Consider the following 19,365-nt stretch of genomic DNA (forward strand, 5'->3'; position numbering starts at 1 on the left):
GGGCCCGACCCTTAGGTGCTTTCTCATCGAGAGAAAGGGCGGAGGGAGGGCTTGCCCGCTGCATGCAGTTCTTGGGTTACCTTAGAAATGCAAAGGGCTTATTACTTTTACTTCATTACTATACTTCTTATAAAAGTTGGACATGCTGTAGATAAATTGTGTTACTTATTTTTTTTTTTTTTTGAGACAGAGTCTCACTTTGTTGCCCAGGCTAGAGTGAGTGCCGTGACATCAGCCTAGCTCACAGCAACCTCAATCTCCTGGGCTCAAGCGATCCTCCTGCCTCAGCCTCCCGAGTAGCTGGGACTACAGGCGTGCGCCACCATGCCTGGCTAATTTTTTCTATATATATATATTAGTTGGCCAATTCATTTCTTTCTATTTTATAGTAGAGATGGGGTCTCGCTCTTGCTCAGGCTGGTTTTGAACTCCTGACCTTGAGCAATCCGCCTGCCTCGGCCTCCCAGAGTGTTAGGATTACAGGCATGAGCCACCGCACCCGGCTTATTTTGTTATTGAACTTATTATAAAATTTAGACAGTGATAAAATGGGCATCCCTCTATTTTCTTGCATAGAGGACTTTGTATTTCAGCGTTAGGACGTAGATACCTCCGCTATTCTAGATGGTCGCAAATTCATTTCCGTGATGTCATTTCATCGAGGGTTTTTTGGAGGAATGATGTTCGGGCTCCGTGCGCATGTGGTGGCAGACCCCTCATGCCACGTGGACGTGGACGCCCACACGCTGTCGCCTCCACGGTCTGTCCCCCTCAGCGGTTAGCTCTGCCCTCACGCCTTCTCATCAGCGCCGCCCTCTTCTGCTCATTCTCAAAAGCCAAGGCAGGCGCATGGAGACCACGGATGCTTTTAATGTTCGTTCTGAACCTCCTGACAAGGGTGAGCACACAGAGCAGCCTCATTTGTTGCATCGTTTCCTGTGGTTTGACTACGATATTGGGTGTCTCTTTGGAGCTGAGTGCTCAGGGAGACTGTAAAGCTGAGAAAGGCCAGTTCTTGACCTAGCACAGTGGAGGAGACAGGTGGGTGGGTGGACCCAGGAAGGGTACATCGAGGCAGAAAGCCATGGGGCAATATGGAGCTGAATTTGGGCTGCATTAGGAATGCACATTGTGCATTGCCTATTGTGAATAATTCTGCAGTGAACATGGACATACATGCAAGTATCTCTTCGAGATGCTAATTTCAGTTCCTTTGGATGTGTAGCCAGTAGTGAGATTGCTGCCTTGTATGCCAGTTCTACCGTTGGTTTTTTGAGGACCCTCCATATTGAGGACTCTCCATAAAGGCTGTACTGATTTATATTCCTACCCACGGTGTGTAGGGGCCGACTTTTCTTCACGCCCTCTCTAACACTCATTCTCTTTTGACTTTTTGATACCAACCATCCTGCCAAGTGTGCGGTGGTTTTGATGTGCATTTCCTGATGATTGGTGATGTCGAGCACCTTTCATACCTGTTGGCCATTTGCATGTCTTCTTTGGAGAAATGTCTATTCAGATCCTTTGCCCATTTTTAAATTGAGTTATTTGGTTTTTCTTTTGAGTTGTATATTCTGGAAATCAATCTCTTACCAGATATATAGTTTACAGATACTGTCTCCCATTCCATAGGCTGCCTTTCCGTTTTGTTGATTGTTTTCTTTGCTTTGCAGAAGCTTTTTAGTTGGATAGTCTAGTTCTATTTCTTTACTTTTGCTTTCGTTGCCTGTGCTTTTACTGTCATATATACAAAAAAATCATTGCCAATACCAATGTCAAAGACCATTTCCCTTATGTTTTCTTCCAGGAGTTTACAGTTTTCCAGGAGTTTACGGTTTCAGGTCTTTAATCTATTTTGAGTTGATTTTTATGTATGGTACAAGATAATGATCCAACTTCAATTTTTTTGGATATGGATATTCAGTTTTCCCAGCACCACTGTGTATTCTTGGTACCTTTGTTGAAGATTGGTTGACTGTATGTGCATCCAAGAGTTTATTCTGGGCTTTCTATTCTGTTCCATTGTCTATGTGTCTGTTTTTATGCCAGTGCTTGTTTATGCTAGTATGCTGCTTTGATTGCTACAAATATGTAATATAGTTTGAAATCAGGAAGTGCAATGCCTTCAGCTACAGATTGCTTTAGCTACATGTGGTCTTTGTGGTTCCATATGAATTTTAGGATTGTTTTTTCCTATTTCTATGAAAAATGCCATTGGAATTTTAATAGAGGTTGCATTGAGTCTATAGATTGCTTTGGGTAGTACAGACATTTTGAAATATTAATTCTTTTGATTCATGAGCATGATAAATCTTTCAATTTATTTGTGTCACCCTCAGCATCTTTTATTAATGTTTTATAGTTTTCAGATGAGATTGGGAGTGTTCAGGGTGGTATGGCCGTAGACTGTTTTAATAGTTTTCAATATACAGGTGGACAACATTTCCTTGGTTAAATTTATTCCTAAGAATTTCTTTTCTTTTTTGTTTTTGATACTACTGTAGATGGGATTGTTTCGTTAATTTCTTTTTTTGGATAGTTCATTGTTAGTGTATAGAAATGCTACTGATTTTTTGTATATTGATTTTGTATCCTGCAGCTTTCCTGGATTTATTTATATTATCTGTTCTAACAGTTTTTTTGGTGAAGTCTTTAGGGTTTTATATATATATATATATATATATATATATATATATATATATATAATTAAGTCATCTATAAACAGGCAATTTTACTTCTTCCTTTCCAATTTGGATGGCTTGGCCTCCCTCCCTCCCTCCCTCCCTCCCTCCCTCCCTTCCTTCCTTCCTTCCTTCCTTCCTCCCTTCCTTCCTTCCCTTCTTTACCTTTTTCCCCTCTCTTTCCCTCTTTCTTTCTCTTTTTATTTTCTCTTTCTCTCTTTCTTTTCTTTATTTTTTTTGCCTAATTGCTCTAGCTAGGACTTCGAGCACTATGTTGAGTAGAAGTGGCGAAAGTGGGTATCTTTTGTCTTGTTTCTGATCTTAGAGTAAAATCTTTCTCGGCTTTTCACAACCAAGTGTGGTGTTAGCTGTGGGCTTGGCATATATGGGCTGTACTGTGCTGAGGTACACTCCTTGCGTACCTAATTCGTTGAGAGTTTTTATCATAAAACAATGTTAAGTTTCATCAAGTGTTCTTCTTGCATCTACTGAGATGATCATGTGATTTTTATTCTTCATTCTGTTAATAAGGTATATCACATTGACTTGTTTGCATATGCTGAACCTTCCTCACATCCAAGGCATAACCCACTTTATCATGGTGTGTGATCCTCCTAATGTACACGTTTTACCAGTTAGGTTTATACTTTCAATGGTTTTCCTATTACTAATGAGCATCGAACGCCTGGCCTCAAGGGATCCTCCTGCCTCAGCCTCCAAGAGTGTTAGGACTACAGGTGTGAGCCACTGCACCTTGCCTCCAGTCTGTATTGACTTGACTTTGGGAGGGAAATTCCTTCACCAAACAGCCTGGCTGGGGATTCTGAGGCTCTCTCAGACCTTTTCTATGGATGCTGCAGCGCGACAACTTTTGTTCCCTTTGTGGAGGGGTGTGTATCCTTAAGATCATATGCCTCTCTTGATCCCGCAAAGCCATCTGGGTGCCGAGAACCTGTCCTTTGTTTTCTCTAGGGAAGTGCTGTGAAATGCTCAAGTTTGTGTGTCTTCTCCCCATCCTGCACAGTCAAGGTGTCTGTGCAAGATGCTTGCCCTGGCCATCCACGGGGTGCCCTTGGGGAGTGGGGCAAGGGAGGGGTGAAGCATGTGAGCATTTGGGCGCCTGTGGATCGGCCGGAGTAGTCCACAGGTGAAGGAAGCATCCCAGCTGGCTTGTGGGCAGGCTTCCTGACGGAACCTGCCAAGCAGTTATTAGGGTCTGTAGCCTCTCTTCCCTGCTCCCAGCCTGTCCCAATTACTCAACCATGCCAGTCACCTCTGTGTTCCAGGTGGAGTGAGAAAGAAACAGGTGTCTTGGGCAGCATCCTGCACGGCTGGGGGAGCTGGGTGCTCACTCACTATACTTTCACTTACTCCTGCGGGAGAAATTGCGAGCCAAGGTGGTCTCCTTTGGTGCTGAGCTGTGCTGCCTTGGGGGAGGGGTGTCACAGGTAAAGTGAAACTGCTCTCACTCTCTTCAGTGCAGCTATTCTTGGAGCTTTTGCTCCAATGCTGTGCTGGAACTTCTCCTCTGGACTTTCAGACTCCCACAGAGGTACTGTCATCCATGGGTAGTAGTTAAAATCAGTGCTTTTGTGGGAGGATGATGGTAGAAAGCTGCTGTTCTTCCATCTTCCCGACATCATCCATATGTGCGTGTCTTATCTCCCTGATTAGATTGTAAACTCCTTGAAGGCAGGGATTTGTGGATCACACTCTGCCATCCTGCAAATAAGTGAGTCGAAGTCTGTGACATAGTATAGCATGTGTTTCTAATTATGGGGTTGATGGATTCACAGAGGGGCATAAAACATACATCGTCTATCATAGAGATTTGGGGTTAAAGTTTGAACGTCTCTTCATTTTTAGCTTTCAAGGGAGCTTGATAATATGGTCCACAAACACAATAGGATGCCAATCCAAGGCTGCACGTTTTCTCTCTTAAAACCTCTGAGGAATCCTCCCTCCCTTCCTCTTTTCTTCCTTCCTTTATCCTCCCACTTAGGAGTGGAGGGGTGGCAGCAGGCGTCTTTAGGCCCAGATCCCTGTCCACACTGGTGCCCAGGTGTGGGCCAGGCTTCCGGTGCTCAAGGTGGCCTTGGAGGACCCTGCTGAGGCGTGGGCGTGCGTGGGGGTTGGGCTCGAGGCAGGATGTGGTGGACGGCGACTGTCGAGATGGCTTCGTCGCTGCCCCACGGTGGGTGCGGGGCCATGGCCCCCGCCCAGGCAAAGGGTAGGGGAAGGGGTTCCAGGGGCCACTGGACAATTTTTTTTTTTTTTTTTTTTGAGACAGAGTCTCGCTTTGTTGTCCAGGCTAGAGTGAGTGCCCTGGCATCAGCCTAGCCCACAGCAACCTCAAACACCTGGGCTCGAGCGATCCTTCTGCCCCAGCCTCCCGAGTAGCTGGGACTACAGGCATGCGCCACCATGCCCGGCTAATTTTTTATATACATATCAGTTGGCCAATTAATTTCTTTCTATTTATAGTAGAGACGGGGTCTCGCTCTTGCTCAGGCTGGTTTTGAACTCCTGACCTCGAGCAATCCGCCCGCCTCGGCCTCCCAGAGAGCTAGGATTACAGGCGTGAGCCACCGCGCCCGGCCGCCACTGGACAATTGAAGGTTTCTGAAATGTGGGGGGCACGGAGGGCTAGGAGTCCATAGCTGGCTGTGACATTTGGCACCCCAGGGAGGCAGCTTAGGGGAGTAATACCATGAGGTTTAGCATCGGAGGGTCTAAACTGTGTCACTTTTTGGCCCCTGTGACTCTGCAAGAGTTATTTAAAATCTCTGTTATCTTAGTCGTCAAGTGGGGATAGTTACAGTGTCATATTTATTTTTTCTCACAGTAGTCACAGTCACTCATGGCAATTCTGACCTCCCCAACAGGAAGTGCACTTCCCAGCAGTGGGCCTTTAGAGATGGGAGCATAAGGTGATGGAGCTGGAAGTCCCACTCCATCGGGCTCATTGACGTGGAGCCCAAGACTCAGAGGATAAGTGACCAACTGGCCACGGTCCCATGGCCAGAGAAGGCCTGGAGCCCGAGCCCCGTGCCTGGATCAGTCTGGCTTGCCGGGAGGGATGGGGTCGGGGACGGCCGTGGACCCGTCCTCAGCCGGGATCAGGGTTTGCTCCGTGGGGCCACCACCTGCCAGTCACGTGAGCTTCTGCGAACCGCTTCACCTTTCCGAGCCTCCATTTACACACGCCTGTTTCCATCGAGGATGACAATGGGGGAGGGTGTCTTGGTCCACGTCCAGGTGCTTCTTGAAAGGGGCTCCTGAGGAGGAGGGGTGCACCCAGGAGGCAGAGGAGCGCGGTCTGGGAGCAAAGGATCCATTCAGACACCAGCCCCCCAGCTCCCCAGCTCTGCGGCCCCTGCGGACCACAGTCTGCAACCTGTAACATCACAATAGCGACACCGAGTACGGTTGCCCATCGGTGGGCCACGGCGGGCAGATCCACGTTGCTTTCACTGTTGTGCCTCCAGGGCCTGCCGTGGGACCTAGCACTTGGAAGGTCATCAAAAAACCATTCTTTGAAGCATATCTCGAGATCTAATATCTTCGAATATCTCTGGGCTCTGTGGCTATGGCTGAGACCTGCGGCTGACGCCCCGGGTCTGCGCAGTCGGACTCCCTTCCCCAGGTGCAGGAGCTGCCCTAGGCCTGCACAGCCGGCCAGTGGGCGGAGGCTTCCAGCTACGGCAGGCCGGCTGCATTCTGTGCTCGCCTCGGAGTGGGGGCTCTGCCTCTCAGACAGCGGTGCTCGCAGAACCACCAGGACTCTTGTTGTTTTTTAGACAGAGTCTCGCTCTGTTGCCCAGGCTAGAGTGCCGTGGTCAGCCTAGCTCACAGCAACCTCAAACTCCTGGGCTCAAGCGATCCTCCTGCCTCAGCCTCCCGAGTAGCTGGGACTACAGGCATGTGCCACCATGCCCGGCTAATTTTTTCCATGTATTTTTAGTTGTCCAATTAATTTCTTTCTATTTTTAGTAGAGACGGGGGTCTTGCTCTTGCTCAGGCTGGTCTCAACTCCTGACCTTGAGCGATCCTCCCGCCTTGGCCTCCCAGAGTGCTAGGATGACAGGCGTGAGCCACCGCGTCCTGCCAGGGCTCTTGGTAAAATGCAGCTCCTGGCTCCTGCTGCTGCTGCTGGCCCTGGCTGCCTGGCCGGGTGCAGGCTCTGGATGCCTGGGCCTGGGGGAGGGGCAGGCTGCGTCCCCCTGGGGCCTGGCTGCATTCGGGAGAGAGCTCCCTCCCTGCATTGCCTTTTCTGAAGTAACAAAGCCAGGCTGAGGGCCTCACAGAAATCTCCTGCTGTTCTTTGTTGTTTATTGAAATAAGAACAATTTCCGCATTTGTGGGCCCCACCGAGGTGAGGAGTAGCATAGAGAGAGGCTTTGCTGCCCTGCCCTGCTGAGAGAGTGTGGTCTCAGCCTTCTCGGCTTGTGCTTCCCAGACACATGCTGAGACGACAGTGAGGAGGGGGTGCAGTGACAGCTTTCTGGTCTCTGTCATGTGCACATCCTCCTTCGTTAAAAATGGCTGAGGATGCTGAATTCCAATGCTCTTTCTGTCCCTTCTGCGCGTCACAGGACTGTGTGACGTCTTCATTAGAATCAGTGGGAATTATGCACCTGCTGTGGGCTGTCCGGAGGACAGTGGTGGGCTGTGGGACGGGACAGCGTGCTGGCTCCCAGCACTCTGGGCTGCACGGTCAGATGCTCCTGGGGCTTAAAGGGAGGGGGTCTCAGCACGCTGGAGCCCGCGGCGGGGGGTGGTGGCAGCTTGTGTGCTTCTTGCAGACAGTGCGCTGCCATTCGGAGGAGCCGGAGACCTTGGAAGTAGGAAGAAGCGTTAGAGCTCTTGTTCTAATCCTCTCTCCTTAGAGAACCTCTATTGTTCTGCCGGAGGGTTAGTTTCCAGTAAATGTCTGCAAGTTAACGCAAGCCTGCTACACAAAAGGCAGCGGTTGCTGTGAAGTAGACGGTGTGTTGACAGTCTCAGTGGATGTTGATGGTTCTCATCTCCTTCTTCTTCCCTGACAAACCCAAAATAGAATATTCTTATCAGAGACAGCAGCTCACACCAGCAGTAGGTCCCGGTGTGTGTAGCTGTTGCTGTGGAGGGTGAGGTGCGGCGAGAGGGGTCTCCCGGTGGCTTCCCGTGGTCGGGGTCTAAACTCAGCTCTGTGCCTGCCAGGGTTACAGCATTGAATTGTGTGGGATCAGAGGTGTGCTTATGTGTGTGCACTTGTGCATGTGTATGTATAGTATGTATGCACATGGTGTCATGAATGTGCATATAGCATGCATGTTTGCATGTATACATGCACACATGCATACATGTAGGCCTGCATTTTTGCAGGTATATGTGTATAGCATGAATGTGCATACATGTGTGCAAATATATGTATACATGTGTAAGTTTGTATTTGTATATGCTTATATGTATACACCTGCACATATATGTATGTGCATATATGGTGGTATGTATTTGTATGTGCATGTATGTTTCTGTATATAATATGTATGTATATGTGCATGTAGGTGCACAACTATGTATATGCATATATGTATATGAGCATATAGTGTGTGTATGTTTGCATTAGTTCATGTGTGTATGCATGAGTGTACATGTTTGTGTGTGTAAGTTTCGTGTATGTGTATGTTTGTATGTATATAATTATGTATGGTTGGCACCGAGCCTTCGGCCCCCAGTTCTTAGACACGCAGCCGTCCGTGGTTGGGGCCGCGGGGGCGTGGGTTTGGTGCGTGCTGGGGCCTGGGCGGAGGCGGAAATCCCCGGGGTCCAGGCCCTGCCCCACGCCGGAGGAGCCCAGTGGCTCTGCCAGCTGACACCGCCCATGTTCCTCGGGCGCCGGGTGGGTCTGGTCTGTAGAGCTGCGGGGGCTGGGTGTGGCCTGGGTGCAGGGACAGGAGCAGGGATGGAGGGAGGACAAGCCCTCCCCCACAGTCACGGAGCGGACAGACCTTGGCTGAGGCTGGGGCTTAGGGGCGCCCATCTGGCCTCACCCGCCCCATGTGACGTTCAGGGGAGGTGCATGTCCTTTGGCAGCTATGTCAACCGTGGGCCCTGAAGAGCCGCCCAGTGACAACCACGCATGCGACCTTGAAGAGATTGAGAGCTGTCTTTCTAAGTTTCTTCTTGTGTGTGTGCATGTGTGATGTAGATTGGATCACATGTCAGATCACCTGTGCACGTGTATGATGCATGTTAGATCACTTATGCATGCATGTGATATATGTCAGATCACCTGTGCATGTGTGCATGATGTATGTCAGATCACCTGTGCATGTATGTGATATATGTCAGATCACCTGTGCATGTGTGTCATGTATGCCAGATCACCTGTGCATGTATATGATACATGCCAGATCACATGTGCATGTGTGCACGATGTATGTCAGATCACCTGTGCATATGTGTACGATGTATGTCAGATCATCTGTGCATGTGTGTGATATATGTCGGATCACCTGTGCATGTGTGTGTGACATATGCCAGATCACCTGTGCATGTGTGTGTGATGTATGTCGGATCACCTGTGTGCGTGTGTTGTTGAGGAGGAGGCCGCTGCATCACCTGAGCACCAACCAACCTTGATCTTGTTGTTTTCTGCAGGAGACATGGGGGACAAAGGACAGAAAGGCAGTGTGGGTCGCCATGGAAAGATTGGTCCCATTGGCTCGAAAGGTACTTGTGATGCGGTTCTCGCCTCAACCCCCTCCCAGGCTTCCAGCGAACCCTCACACCCTGAGATGGGTCATGGGCTGAGCCTTCTCGCCCGTGTCTTGTTTATCTGTGTGCATTACGCATGATCGACTCTGCCGCAGTGCTTGCGCTTGGGGAGTGTCGGTGAGCTGCTTGTTCTGTGCCCACTGGGGTGGGGTGAGGGGCTCCCCGCTCGGCAGGGCTTACCCGGAGCCCAGGATGGAGGGTCGGAGCGAGTGTGCTTGGCCAGATCTCGACTCCTCAGCTGCAACATGAGCTTGTTACAACCCTCAGAGCCTCTTTTAGGCAACGGGGGGACCATGTTGGGAAGCGACGTGTCTCCGCACCCGGCGTGGGTTTCTTTGGCTTGTTGAGGTGATGGTACGGCCCTCAGAGAGAACGGGGCACAGACGGCAGCAGCAGGTGTGGGAGTGGCCGCGCTGGTGACACCTGGGCTCAGGTAACACCTGCAGGTTCAAGTCGCACCAGCTCTGCTGCGTTTGACTCGTACCATGTTGGCGGGCAAGGAGGGCAGATCGGGTCACATGCTCCCCGTGACAAGGACAGCGAGGGTCGGGACAGTCAAGGGCTGCTCAGAATCACAGTGCTCGCAGGCCAGCCCTGCTCACCCAGTCAACGCACGTTCTCGGAACGCCGGGTTTGCTCCCTGCCTGTGCTGGACTCCGGGGGCAAGGAGCCGGCAGTCCCTGAGCTCTGCACATGTGACCTCGTGGAAGTCCCCCCCCGCCAGGGTCCTGGGACGGTGCCAGCAACGTGGACACTAGGCTGGGGAGGCCAGTGGTCGGCGTGGAGCTGCCCTGAGACCCCAGGCAGGGAGGGTCTGGCTGGGCTGCCCAGTCCCGGTGCAGGCTTCTCGTAGCTCACGCCTCTGCCTTGGAGCCGGTTGACCCAGGCCCACGGGGGGCCATATCTGGGGCCACAGACCTCCCTCCCCCAGCCCCGCCTGTCCATGGTAGAAGGTGCCTCTGGCCAGGAGGGGGAGGGGAGGGCGGCCAGCTCATCTGCACGTCTCCTGCCCCACGGCGGGACTCGGCAGCGAGCACACGGACAAGCGTGGTGTCAGGAGGGATATGGGCGCTTTAAGCAACTCCAGTGGAATTGCGGTAAACATTTGTGACCCAAAACTCACCACTGTAACTATTCTAAGCGTGCAGTGCAGTGGCACTGTAACGCGTATTTGCGACACTGCACCCACGAAGCAGTAACCTCCCCCTTCCTCCCCCAGCCCTGGGGGCCTCGAATCTGCTTTCTGGCTCCAAGAGTTCACCTTTTCTAGACGTTTCACACAAGTGGAGCCACAGCAGTATCTACCCTTTTGTGTTCGGCTGATTTCACGTAGCGCAATGTTTTCAAGGTCACCTGTTGCCGCGTGTCGGATCCCCTCCCTCCTTGCGGCTGAGCGCTCTGCCACTGCACGGGTGACCCATGCCGTGTCTGCCCCGTATCTTGTCTCTGCCTGTGCGTGGCGCTGCAGCCGGCCCTGCCCTGCATGCAATACGCCGCGTGTGCCGGGCAACCCTCAGCGTCTCGCCAGGGACGGCTCGCCGGGCCCCTTGCTTGGCTTTGCTGGTTGGATTTGCCTCGCGTCTGAGACTGTCTCCCGGGGCCTCGTGCGGCTGCACTTGCACCTTCCAGCCCCGGTGTTGGTGAAGAACAGCGGGGAGCCAGGCGGGCGGCGACTGCCCAGCTCTCCCTCCTGTGCCGGGGCACCTGAGCCCACGGGCTCGGCACTCAAGGCTCCTTCGCAGAGACCTTCAGGGTCTCTCCGCGAGAAGGAAGATAGTGCTTCAGGAGTACTCGTGCGACTTAACTTAAACACTCCTCGTTTAATTTTAGAGCAGCTAGAAAGCTTTGTTGCCATCGTTTTTTTTTTCATAAGTTGAGAGGAGTGGAGGGCACTGTGGTTAGGTGGCTTGTCCCATCCGACAGGCCAGGACGGGGCCCTGGGTCCTCGGTCTGGGCCCTTCGGGGACATGATGCTGCCTCAAGGAGGGGCCAGGAAGGGCTTTGATTGCAGTGCAGGGGCCGTAAGGTCTGCTGACGCCTCATTGCTCAGGTCCACCCTCGAGCTGCCAGTGCACGCCCTGTCTGGACTTCCCGCTGCCCAGGGGAGCATGTAGAAGTCATCGCCCCTTCCTCATGGGGTCGAGGCCTCCTGAGATGTCGTCTGCAAAATGTTCTGTCAAATATCTTGGATTTTCCAGAATCGACTTAAAGAATGATCGTCTGATAATCCCTAAAACCCTATGGTGTGTATATGGTGCACATAGTATAAATACAGCGGGAAGAATTGGTTAGCTAAGGAATACAGCCCCTGTGCTTCCCAGCACTGATGGGGCCTAGGAGAAATCCCAGGGCATTATGCAAAAAGCAAGGACATTTTATTTTTATTTATTTATTTTTTTGAGACAGTCTCACTTTGTTGCCCAGGCTAGAGTGAGTGCAGTGGCGTCAGCCTCGCTCACAGCAACCTCAAGCTCCTGGGCTCAAGGGATCCTCCTGCCTCAGCCTCCTGAGTAGCTGGGACTACAGGCATGCACCACCATGCCCGGCTAATTTTTCTATATATTTTTAGTTGGACAATTAATTTCTTTCTATTTATAGTAGAGACCAGGTTTCACTCTTGCTCAGGCTGGTTTCGAACTCCTGACCTTGAGCAATCCGCCCGCCTCGGCATCCCAGAGTGCTAGGATGACAGGTGTGAGCCACTGCGCCCGGCCAGCAATGACCTTTTAAACCTTGATATTTTAGAACGTATGGCATGTGTCCACCTCTGCCTGGTGACTCTGACCTTGCTTTTCATTTTCAGGTGAGAAAGGAGACACTGGTGACATAGGACCCCCTGGCCCTAATGGAGAACCAGGTATGGCTGTAAGGGTCCAAGGATTTTTCATAAAATGTATTAAAAACTGTGCTCTTCAAAAAATGTAAACCATTAAATAAAACTACAACGGGCTGGAAAGCAGGGGTACACACGACTGACAGTCGCACCCTCCGGTGGGTGTTTCAGTATTTGATTTCCTTCTTGCGGAATGTTTGAGTGGCCTTCTCAGGAGTGTGCTCTGCCTGTCCACCCCGTGCGGTCACATCTGTGCCGGACTCAGGCTTAGCCACCCTGCCCTAACGCCAGCAGCCTTGTTTGTTAACGCTCCCGGGCACTGAGGACCCCGTCCTGTGCTTTCTGGATGGTTGCCTCTTTCTTGACGTCCTTGCAGCTGCTTTCCCACGACCTTCCACCGAGACCTCCAAGGTCACCAGGGACCTCCAGGTCCAGCTCAAGTGGACTTGGCTCAGCTACCAGTGCTGAATGACCAGGATGCAGAACCTCGAGTTCCCTCAGCTTGTCTTCCTGCCCGTCTCTCTCTGTTCTCCTTCCCCCTCCCTGGAGGCCACCCCCTGCACACCCCACACTGCATACCCCAGACCCCAGACCCCACACTGCACACCTACACTGCATACCCTGCACTGCACTCCCAGCACTGTGCTTCTCTCACTGCACACCCCACACTGCACACCCCACACTGCAAGCCAGCACTGCACCCCAGCACTGCAACCCAGCACTGCATGCCCTGCACTGCACTCCCAGCACTGTACTCCTCTCACTGCATACCCTATACTGCACATCCCACACCGCACACCCCACACTGCATATCCCACACTGCAACCCAGCAATGCATGCCTTGCACTGCACTTCCAGCACTGCACTCCCCTCACTGCACACCCACACTGCACTCCCCTCACTGCATAACCCACAGTGTACTCACCTCACTGCATACCCCTCACTGCACACCCCACACTGCACTCCCCTCACTGCACACCACACACTGCCAACCCCACACTGCACACACCCACTGCAAACCCAACACTGCACTCCCTCACTGCACACCACACACTGCAAACCCCACAGTGCACTCCCCTCACTGCACACCACACACTGCAAACCCCACACTGCACTCCCCTCACTGCACACCACACACTGCAAACCCCACACTGTACTCCCCTCACTGCACTCCCCTCACTGCACAGCACAGTGCACTCCCCTCACTGCACACCACACACTGCAAACCCCACACTGTACTCCCCTCACTGCACTCCCCTCACTGCACAGCACACACTGCACTCCCCTCACTGCACAGCACACACTGCACTCCCTTCACTGCACAACACACACTGCAAACCCCACACTGCACACTCCCCACTGCAAACCCAACACTGCACAGCCCACACTGCACACCTGTGCCCTGATCACAGTGCTGGGGTGTGTTCTCTGTGTCCCCTGATCGTCCTTCTCCTGCTCAGAGCCCTGCAGGCAGGTGTCACTGCAGCCCCCACAGACTGTCCCTCTCTCACCCCGCCCCCACCTTCCCCACTTTTCTGTTCGGTCACCGAAACAACATCCGAACTGTTCTGTGCTCTCCAGTCCTTTTTTGCCATTAAAGATGTTGACCCCTAAAGATGCTTGAGAGATATTAGGTTTGGGGTCAGATAGTGTTTGGGTAACTAGAATGTTCTTTCAGTCAGGCTTTAACCTTCCCTTCTGTCTCTAACCAATAAGCTCACCAGGGAGGGCCCAGGGAGACAATCGGTGCGTCCAGGTGGTTCGAAGGGCTTGGCTGGTGACTGTACCTTCCATAGGCCAACGTGTGTCCGTGGGGACACCTGGCATCCACCTGCTGCCATAGGTCTTTCTCCCTGAGATGTGTGTACCTCTGCTGGTGCTCAATCGGCATTGTAGCGCCATTCAGAAGGTCGTCTCCAAGAAAGACCTGGCCCTGGGACGCTGGGAGAAAGGAGAGGCCATAGATTTCTGGATAAAGGTCCTTGTTTAGGAAGCTCCTCAAACACCACAGGGGAAAGGAGACGTGACTGCGCAGGAGCGTCCTTGCCCTGGAACTCTGTACGCGTGCATCTGAAACCCGCCGTCCCTGGAGGTGACCGAGCGCCTGCTCTCGGGGCCACCTCTGGGCACCAGCAATCCCCCAGAGACTTGGTCAAAGTCTTGGGGAGACAAGAGGAGAACGCCCCTGCTGGCTCTGCACCGCCAGGCGAGAGGCCCCGGTGGGCCCAAGTTGGCCAGAAAGTTCGGACGGAAAACAAGTCAACGAATCCACCCGCTCCGCTTGGAGGGATGGCGCGGAAAGCCTCTCTTACCCAAACCTCAGTGAGCTTGAAGATAAAATTTATCTTACATAAAACTTTCATGAAAACAACCAACAAGACCCAAAACAAATGGCAGCCAAGACCGAGTTTCAAATGTCCAGTTGTGAACCCGGAGCCGCGAGTGAGAATCGAGGAGGAGTCGGGCTCTGAGGAGACGCACCGGTGTCTGCGGGGTGCTCAGACTGGGGGGGGTTGTGGGGCTGAAGGCGGCACGGTGGGGTCTGGCAGGAAAGACCCGGAGTCCTGCCCTCTGAGTGCTGGAGGGCGGGGCGGGGCAGACCCGGCTCCAGGCCCTGGGGAAAGGCGGCAGGCAGCAGGGCCGCGGCAGGGCCCCACCGTGGAGCAGGTGCCGCTCCCCACGGGGGAAGGCGGGGTCCTCCCCAAACGACCAGGAAAGAAACACACAATCTGGGGACTGGTCGGTGGAGCTGGGTGCCTGACTTTAATTCCGTTTGTCATTCAGCAGCGGGGACCTACGCAGCGCCATGCGTCCTGGGTGCCCGGCTGGCACTGAGGTGCCAGAGGGGCTCCCTGTCCAGCCGGGGCACAGGCACGAGCTTTTAGAGCCAGAATGGGCCAGACTGCCTGCCTGGGCTCAGAGCCTGGCTTCTCCACGCCCTGTCATGTTGGCCGGGCGACTGTGGGTCTCCATGTGCTCTGTGACAGAAGGGTGACCACCGCGTGCGTCCGGGTGTGTGTGAGCTGACCCGGCTCGTGTATGCAAAGCTTTAGGGTGACATCTCCACCTAGAAAGGCCCCAGAAATAAGAACCATTATCTCAGCGGAGGAGGTGGCTTCTCACCTGCTCTGGTGACCTCTCCTGCCTCACCAGGACGCTTGCTGTGTCCCCTCAACTGTGCACGGATGGCACCGTCTTTATCTCCATGTCCCTTCCTACCAGCCCCCGTCCAGCGTCATTTAAACACACCCAGTGTTTCTCCCCTCAAAGCCAAGCCAAGCGGTTTGAAGGCCCCAGCCCTTCCCGACTCTGGGCCTCTCTAGCAGCTCCACATGTGGATCCCCTGGGAGTTCTTACCCTGGGCCTCAGTTTCCCCTCCTGTCCCTGAACTCTGAGCACTCAGCCGTCCTCCACTGCCCCTGGGTGGTCCCGGTGTGGGCACTGCGCTGAGCTCCCTTCCCAAAGTTTCCATGGACGTGCCCACGATGCCCCAACTGCCCGCTCTGACCGCCCACCTGCAGCTCGGTGGGTTCCCCTCCCCACGCTCAGCCAGCGATGCATGGCCCCCCTGGATCCCAGCATGGCAGGCGGGTGTCCCCTACGGCTCCTCCTGCCGGCGCCCCACACTCAGCCACCACTGGGTGCCGTGGGCGCTGCGCCCGCTTTCCCCAGACGTTCTGGCCTCTCTCCCTGCGCCCTCGCCCCTGCGCCCCCGCCCCTGCGCCCCCGCCCCAGCGTCCAGGGTGAGGTTGGAGAGCATGACCCTGAGCTTACAACCCTCCCACCGCTTCTCCTGCCTTTAGGATAAAGGGCAAACACTTTATCTCAAAGGCCTGTGGGGTGTGTCTGTCAAACCGACTGCACCGTGACCTGAGGGGTCCTCGTGCGGCCTCTGACCCCGCGGGCCTGTCCCCGTAGGCATCCCGTGCGAGTGCAGCCAGCTGCGCAAGGCCATCGGGGAGATGGACAACCAGGTGTCCCAGCTGACCACCGAGCTCAAGTTCATCAAGAACGGTACGTTGTCCCTGCTGTCCTCCCCGCCCCCGGCCCCAGCCCGCGCGCTGCCGCCCGGTGTGCTCCGGGTGCGCGCAGGCTTCGGGCCAGGGGCGCGCGGGGTGCGGGCCGGCTGCGTGCGGGGTGCGTGGCGGGCGCGCGCGGGGTGCGTGGCGGGCGCGCGCGGGGTGCGTGGCGGGCGCGCGCGGGGTGCGGGCCGCCGAGTTAGTGGCAGACACGCAGGTGGTCACTTTCCAGCACTGCCCTCCCCCGCAGCTGTCGCCGGCGTGCGCGAGACAGACAGCAAGATCTACCTGCTGGTGAAGGAGGAGAAGAGGTACGCGGACGCGCAGCTGTCCTGCCAGGGCCGCGGCGGCACGCTGGGCATGCCCAAGGACGAGGCCGCCAACGGGCTGATGGCCGCGTACGTGGCGCAGGCCGGCCTGGCGCGCGTCTTCATCGGCATCAACGACCTGGAGCGCGAGGGCGCCTTCGTGTACTCGGACCGCTCGCCCATGCAGACCTTCAACAAGTGGCGCAGCGGCGAGCCCAACAACGCCTACGACGAGGAGGACTGCGTGGAGATGGTGGCCTCGGGCGGCTGGAACGACGTGGCCTGCCACGTCACCATGTACTTCATGTGCGAGTTCGACAAGGAGAGCGTGTGAGCGCGCCCGGGCGCGGCGAGGTCCTGCTGGCCGTGGCAGGTGGCCGTGGCGCCGCCGGGGCTGTCCCTAACTCCGCAAGGAAGGAGGCTGCCGGCTCCTAACGGCCTGGCTCCCAGGAGCGCAGAGGCTCACCCAGCGAAGGTCCCCGTCTGAGCCGCACAGAGCAGCGTGTGCGTGGGAGGAGCAGGAAAGTGTCTGCAGGGCGCTGTTTCTGCTGAAGCAGTTTTATTACCTGTATTGTCGCCAAAATGTTCATTATCTGATTGTTATTACTCAGAATTGCTTTTCCATAGAGCTCTTGCCTTTGTCCAAACTATAAAATAAATCTTTAAACATTGCAATAGTGAAGTGCGAATAGCGGTAGCAGGGTCTTGGGTTACTGCCTTTCTTTTCATTTCTGTATGGAAAAGAATCCGCCTCACTTTGACCAGGGTTTCTGTAAGTTACGTTAACATATAGGTTCCTTCTCATTTTTATCCAAGTAGAAACGATTTTGCTTTGCTTCAAACCCAGATTCCAAAACAAGAACAATAAAAATTCTCCAGACTTTACTACTAAATGTGTGGTATCATTTGTTGTGTGTATGTGTGTGTGTGTGTGTGTGTGTGTGTGTCTTGAGACAGTGTTCTACTCTCTCACCCAGGCCAGGATGCAGTGACATCATCACAGTTCACAGCAACCTCAAACTCCTGGGCTTAAGCAATCCTCTTGCCTCAGCCTCCCCAGTAGCTGAGACTACAGGTGGGTGCCACCATGCCTGGCTAATTTTTCTATTTTTATTACAGACGGGGTCTCACTCTCGCTCAGGTTGGTCTTGAACTCCTGACCTCAAGCAATCCTGCTGCCTCTGCGTCCCAGAGTGCTAGGATTACAGGTGTGAGCCACTGTTCCCTGGCCGAATTTTTTCTGTTGTTATTGGTCATTAAACATAAAATGTCCGATTTCAAATCAAGAATGTAGTTTATTATATCTCCAGCAAGAAGCAGTACAATTAATCAAAGTATCCATCTTAACAGTAGCTTGTTTTTTTTTTTGAGACAGATTCTCACTCAGTTGCATGGGCTAGAGTGCCGTGGCGTCAGCCTAGCTCACAGCAACCTCAAACTCCTGGGCTCAAGCGATCCTCTTGCCTCAGCCTCCTGAGTAGCTGGGACTACAGGCACGTGCCACCATGCCCAGCTAATTTTCCTATATATTTTTAGTTGGCCAATTAATTTCTTTCTGTTTTTAGTAGAGACAGGGTCTAGCTCTTGCTCAGGCTGGTTTCGAACTCCTGACCTTGATCAATCCTCCTGCCTTGGCCTCCCAGAGTGCTAGGATTACAGGCATGAGCCACCACGCCCAGCCTAAGAGTAGCTTGTTTATCTAGCTGCAAAGAAGCCTGGAGAGTGAGTGGCGATGAAATTGCAAAAGACATTTTCCATAGCTTGTTGGGAATTGAATATTTTTCCTTGCAAAAAGTGGTCCAAAGCCTGGAAGAAGTGGTAGTCAGTTGGTGCGAGGTCTGGTGAATATGGTGGATGACAGAGTTTCTAAGTCCGGCTTCTGTAGTTTGAGCAGCGTTGTTTGTGCAGTACATAGTCTAGCGTTGTCTTGCAAGAGCATTGGCCTGTCTCTGTTGACCAATCTTGGCTGCTTAATCACAAGCATCCTCATCATTTCATCCAGTCGGTTGCAGTAGACATCCTCTGTGATGGACTGACCAGGTTTCATGAAGCTGTAGTGGACATTACCAGTGCTGGGCCACCAGACAGACACCAGTAGCTTTTTTTGATGAATATTTGGTTTTGAGCTGTGTTTTGGCATTTCATCTTTATCTAACCGTTGCTGATCACTTGTGATTGTCAAAAAGAATCCGTTTTCATCACATGTCACAATACAGTGTAGAAATGATTTGCCTTTTATGTCGAGACAGCAAAGGAAGGCAAGCTTTGAGACAATTTCTCTTCTGATGCTCATTTAATTCATGCAGAATCCATCTAGCCAGCTTCTTTACCTTGCTGATTTGTTTCAAGTGGTCCAATATTGTTGGAGTAGTAACGTCACCTTGCTGCTAGTTCACACGTAGGTCGAGATGGATTTGCTTCCACTACAGCTTCCAGCTCATCATCATCCTCCTTGGTCTCAGGTCGCCCATGTGGCTCATTTTCAAGATTAAAAGAACCAGAACGGAACTTCTCAAACCATCGATGTACTATATGCGTTTATTAGCCACATCCTTCCCAAACACTGCATTGATATTTTGAGCTGTCTGCGCTGCATTGGTTCCATGACAAAACTCATATTCGAAAATAACATGAATTTTTGACTCATCCGTGGTTCCACAAAAATTGCTCTAAACAATTTTGAAAGATGTTCACAAGCCAAACCGTGCATTTGAAAGACTGAGGATGCACCTTCGCAACAATACTAAAACAAGAAGTGTCAA

The 19,365-nt window shown here is 52.9% G+C and overlaps 1 protein-coding gene across 2 annotated transcripts in view; it reads left to right on the plus strand.

Moving 5' to 3' along the window:
- The window catches only part of COLEC11 (collectin subfamily member 11), a 32,187-nt gene extending 14,699 nt beyond the window's left edge, over positions 1-17,488 (plus strand). For both annotated transcript variants that reach the window (XM_020288683.2, XM_076000526.1), the window contains exons 4-7: positions 9,327-9,398; positions 12,247-12,300; positions 16,195-16,290; positions 16,546-17,488. In XM_020288683.2, the coding sequence (XP_020144272.1) occupies positions 9,327-9,398; positions 12,247-12,300; positions 16,195-16,290; positions 16,546-16,937 (614 nt within the window). In that variant the 3' untranslated portion in view covers positions 16,938-17,488. The remainder of the gene's footprint in view (positions 1-9,326; positions 9,399-12,246; positions 12,301-16,194; positions 16,291-16,545) is intronic.
- Positions 17,489-19,365: the final 1,877 nt, after the last annotated feature.

Source organism: Microcebus murinus, chromosome 3, assembly GCF_040939455.1.
Source record: "Microcebus murinus isolate Inina chromosome 3, M.murinus_Inina_mat1.0, whole genome shotgun sequence".
In the NCBI taxonomy this organism is placed as follows: domain Eukaryota; kingdom Metazoa; phylum Chordata; class Mammalia; order Primates; family Cheirogaleidae; genus Microcebus; species Microcebus murinus.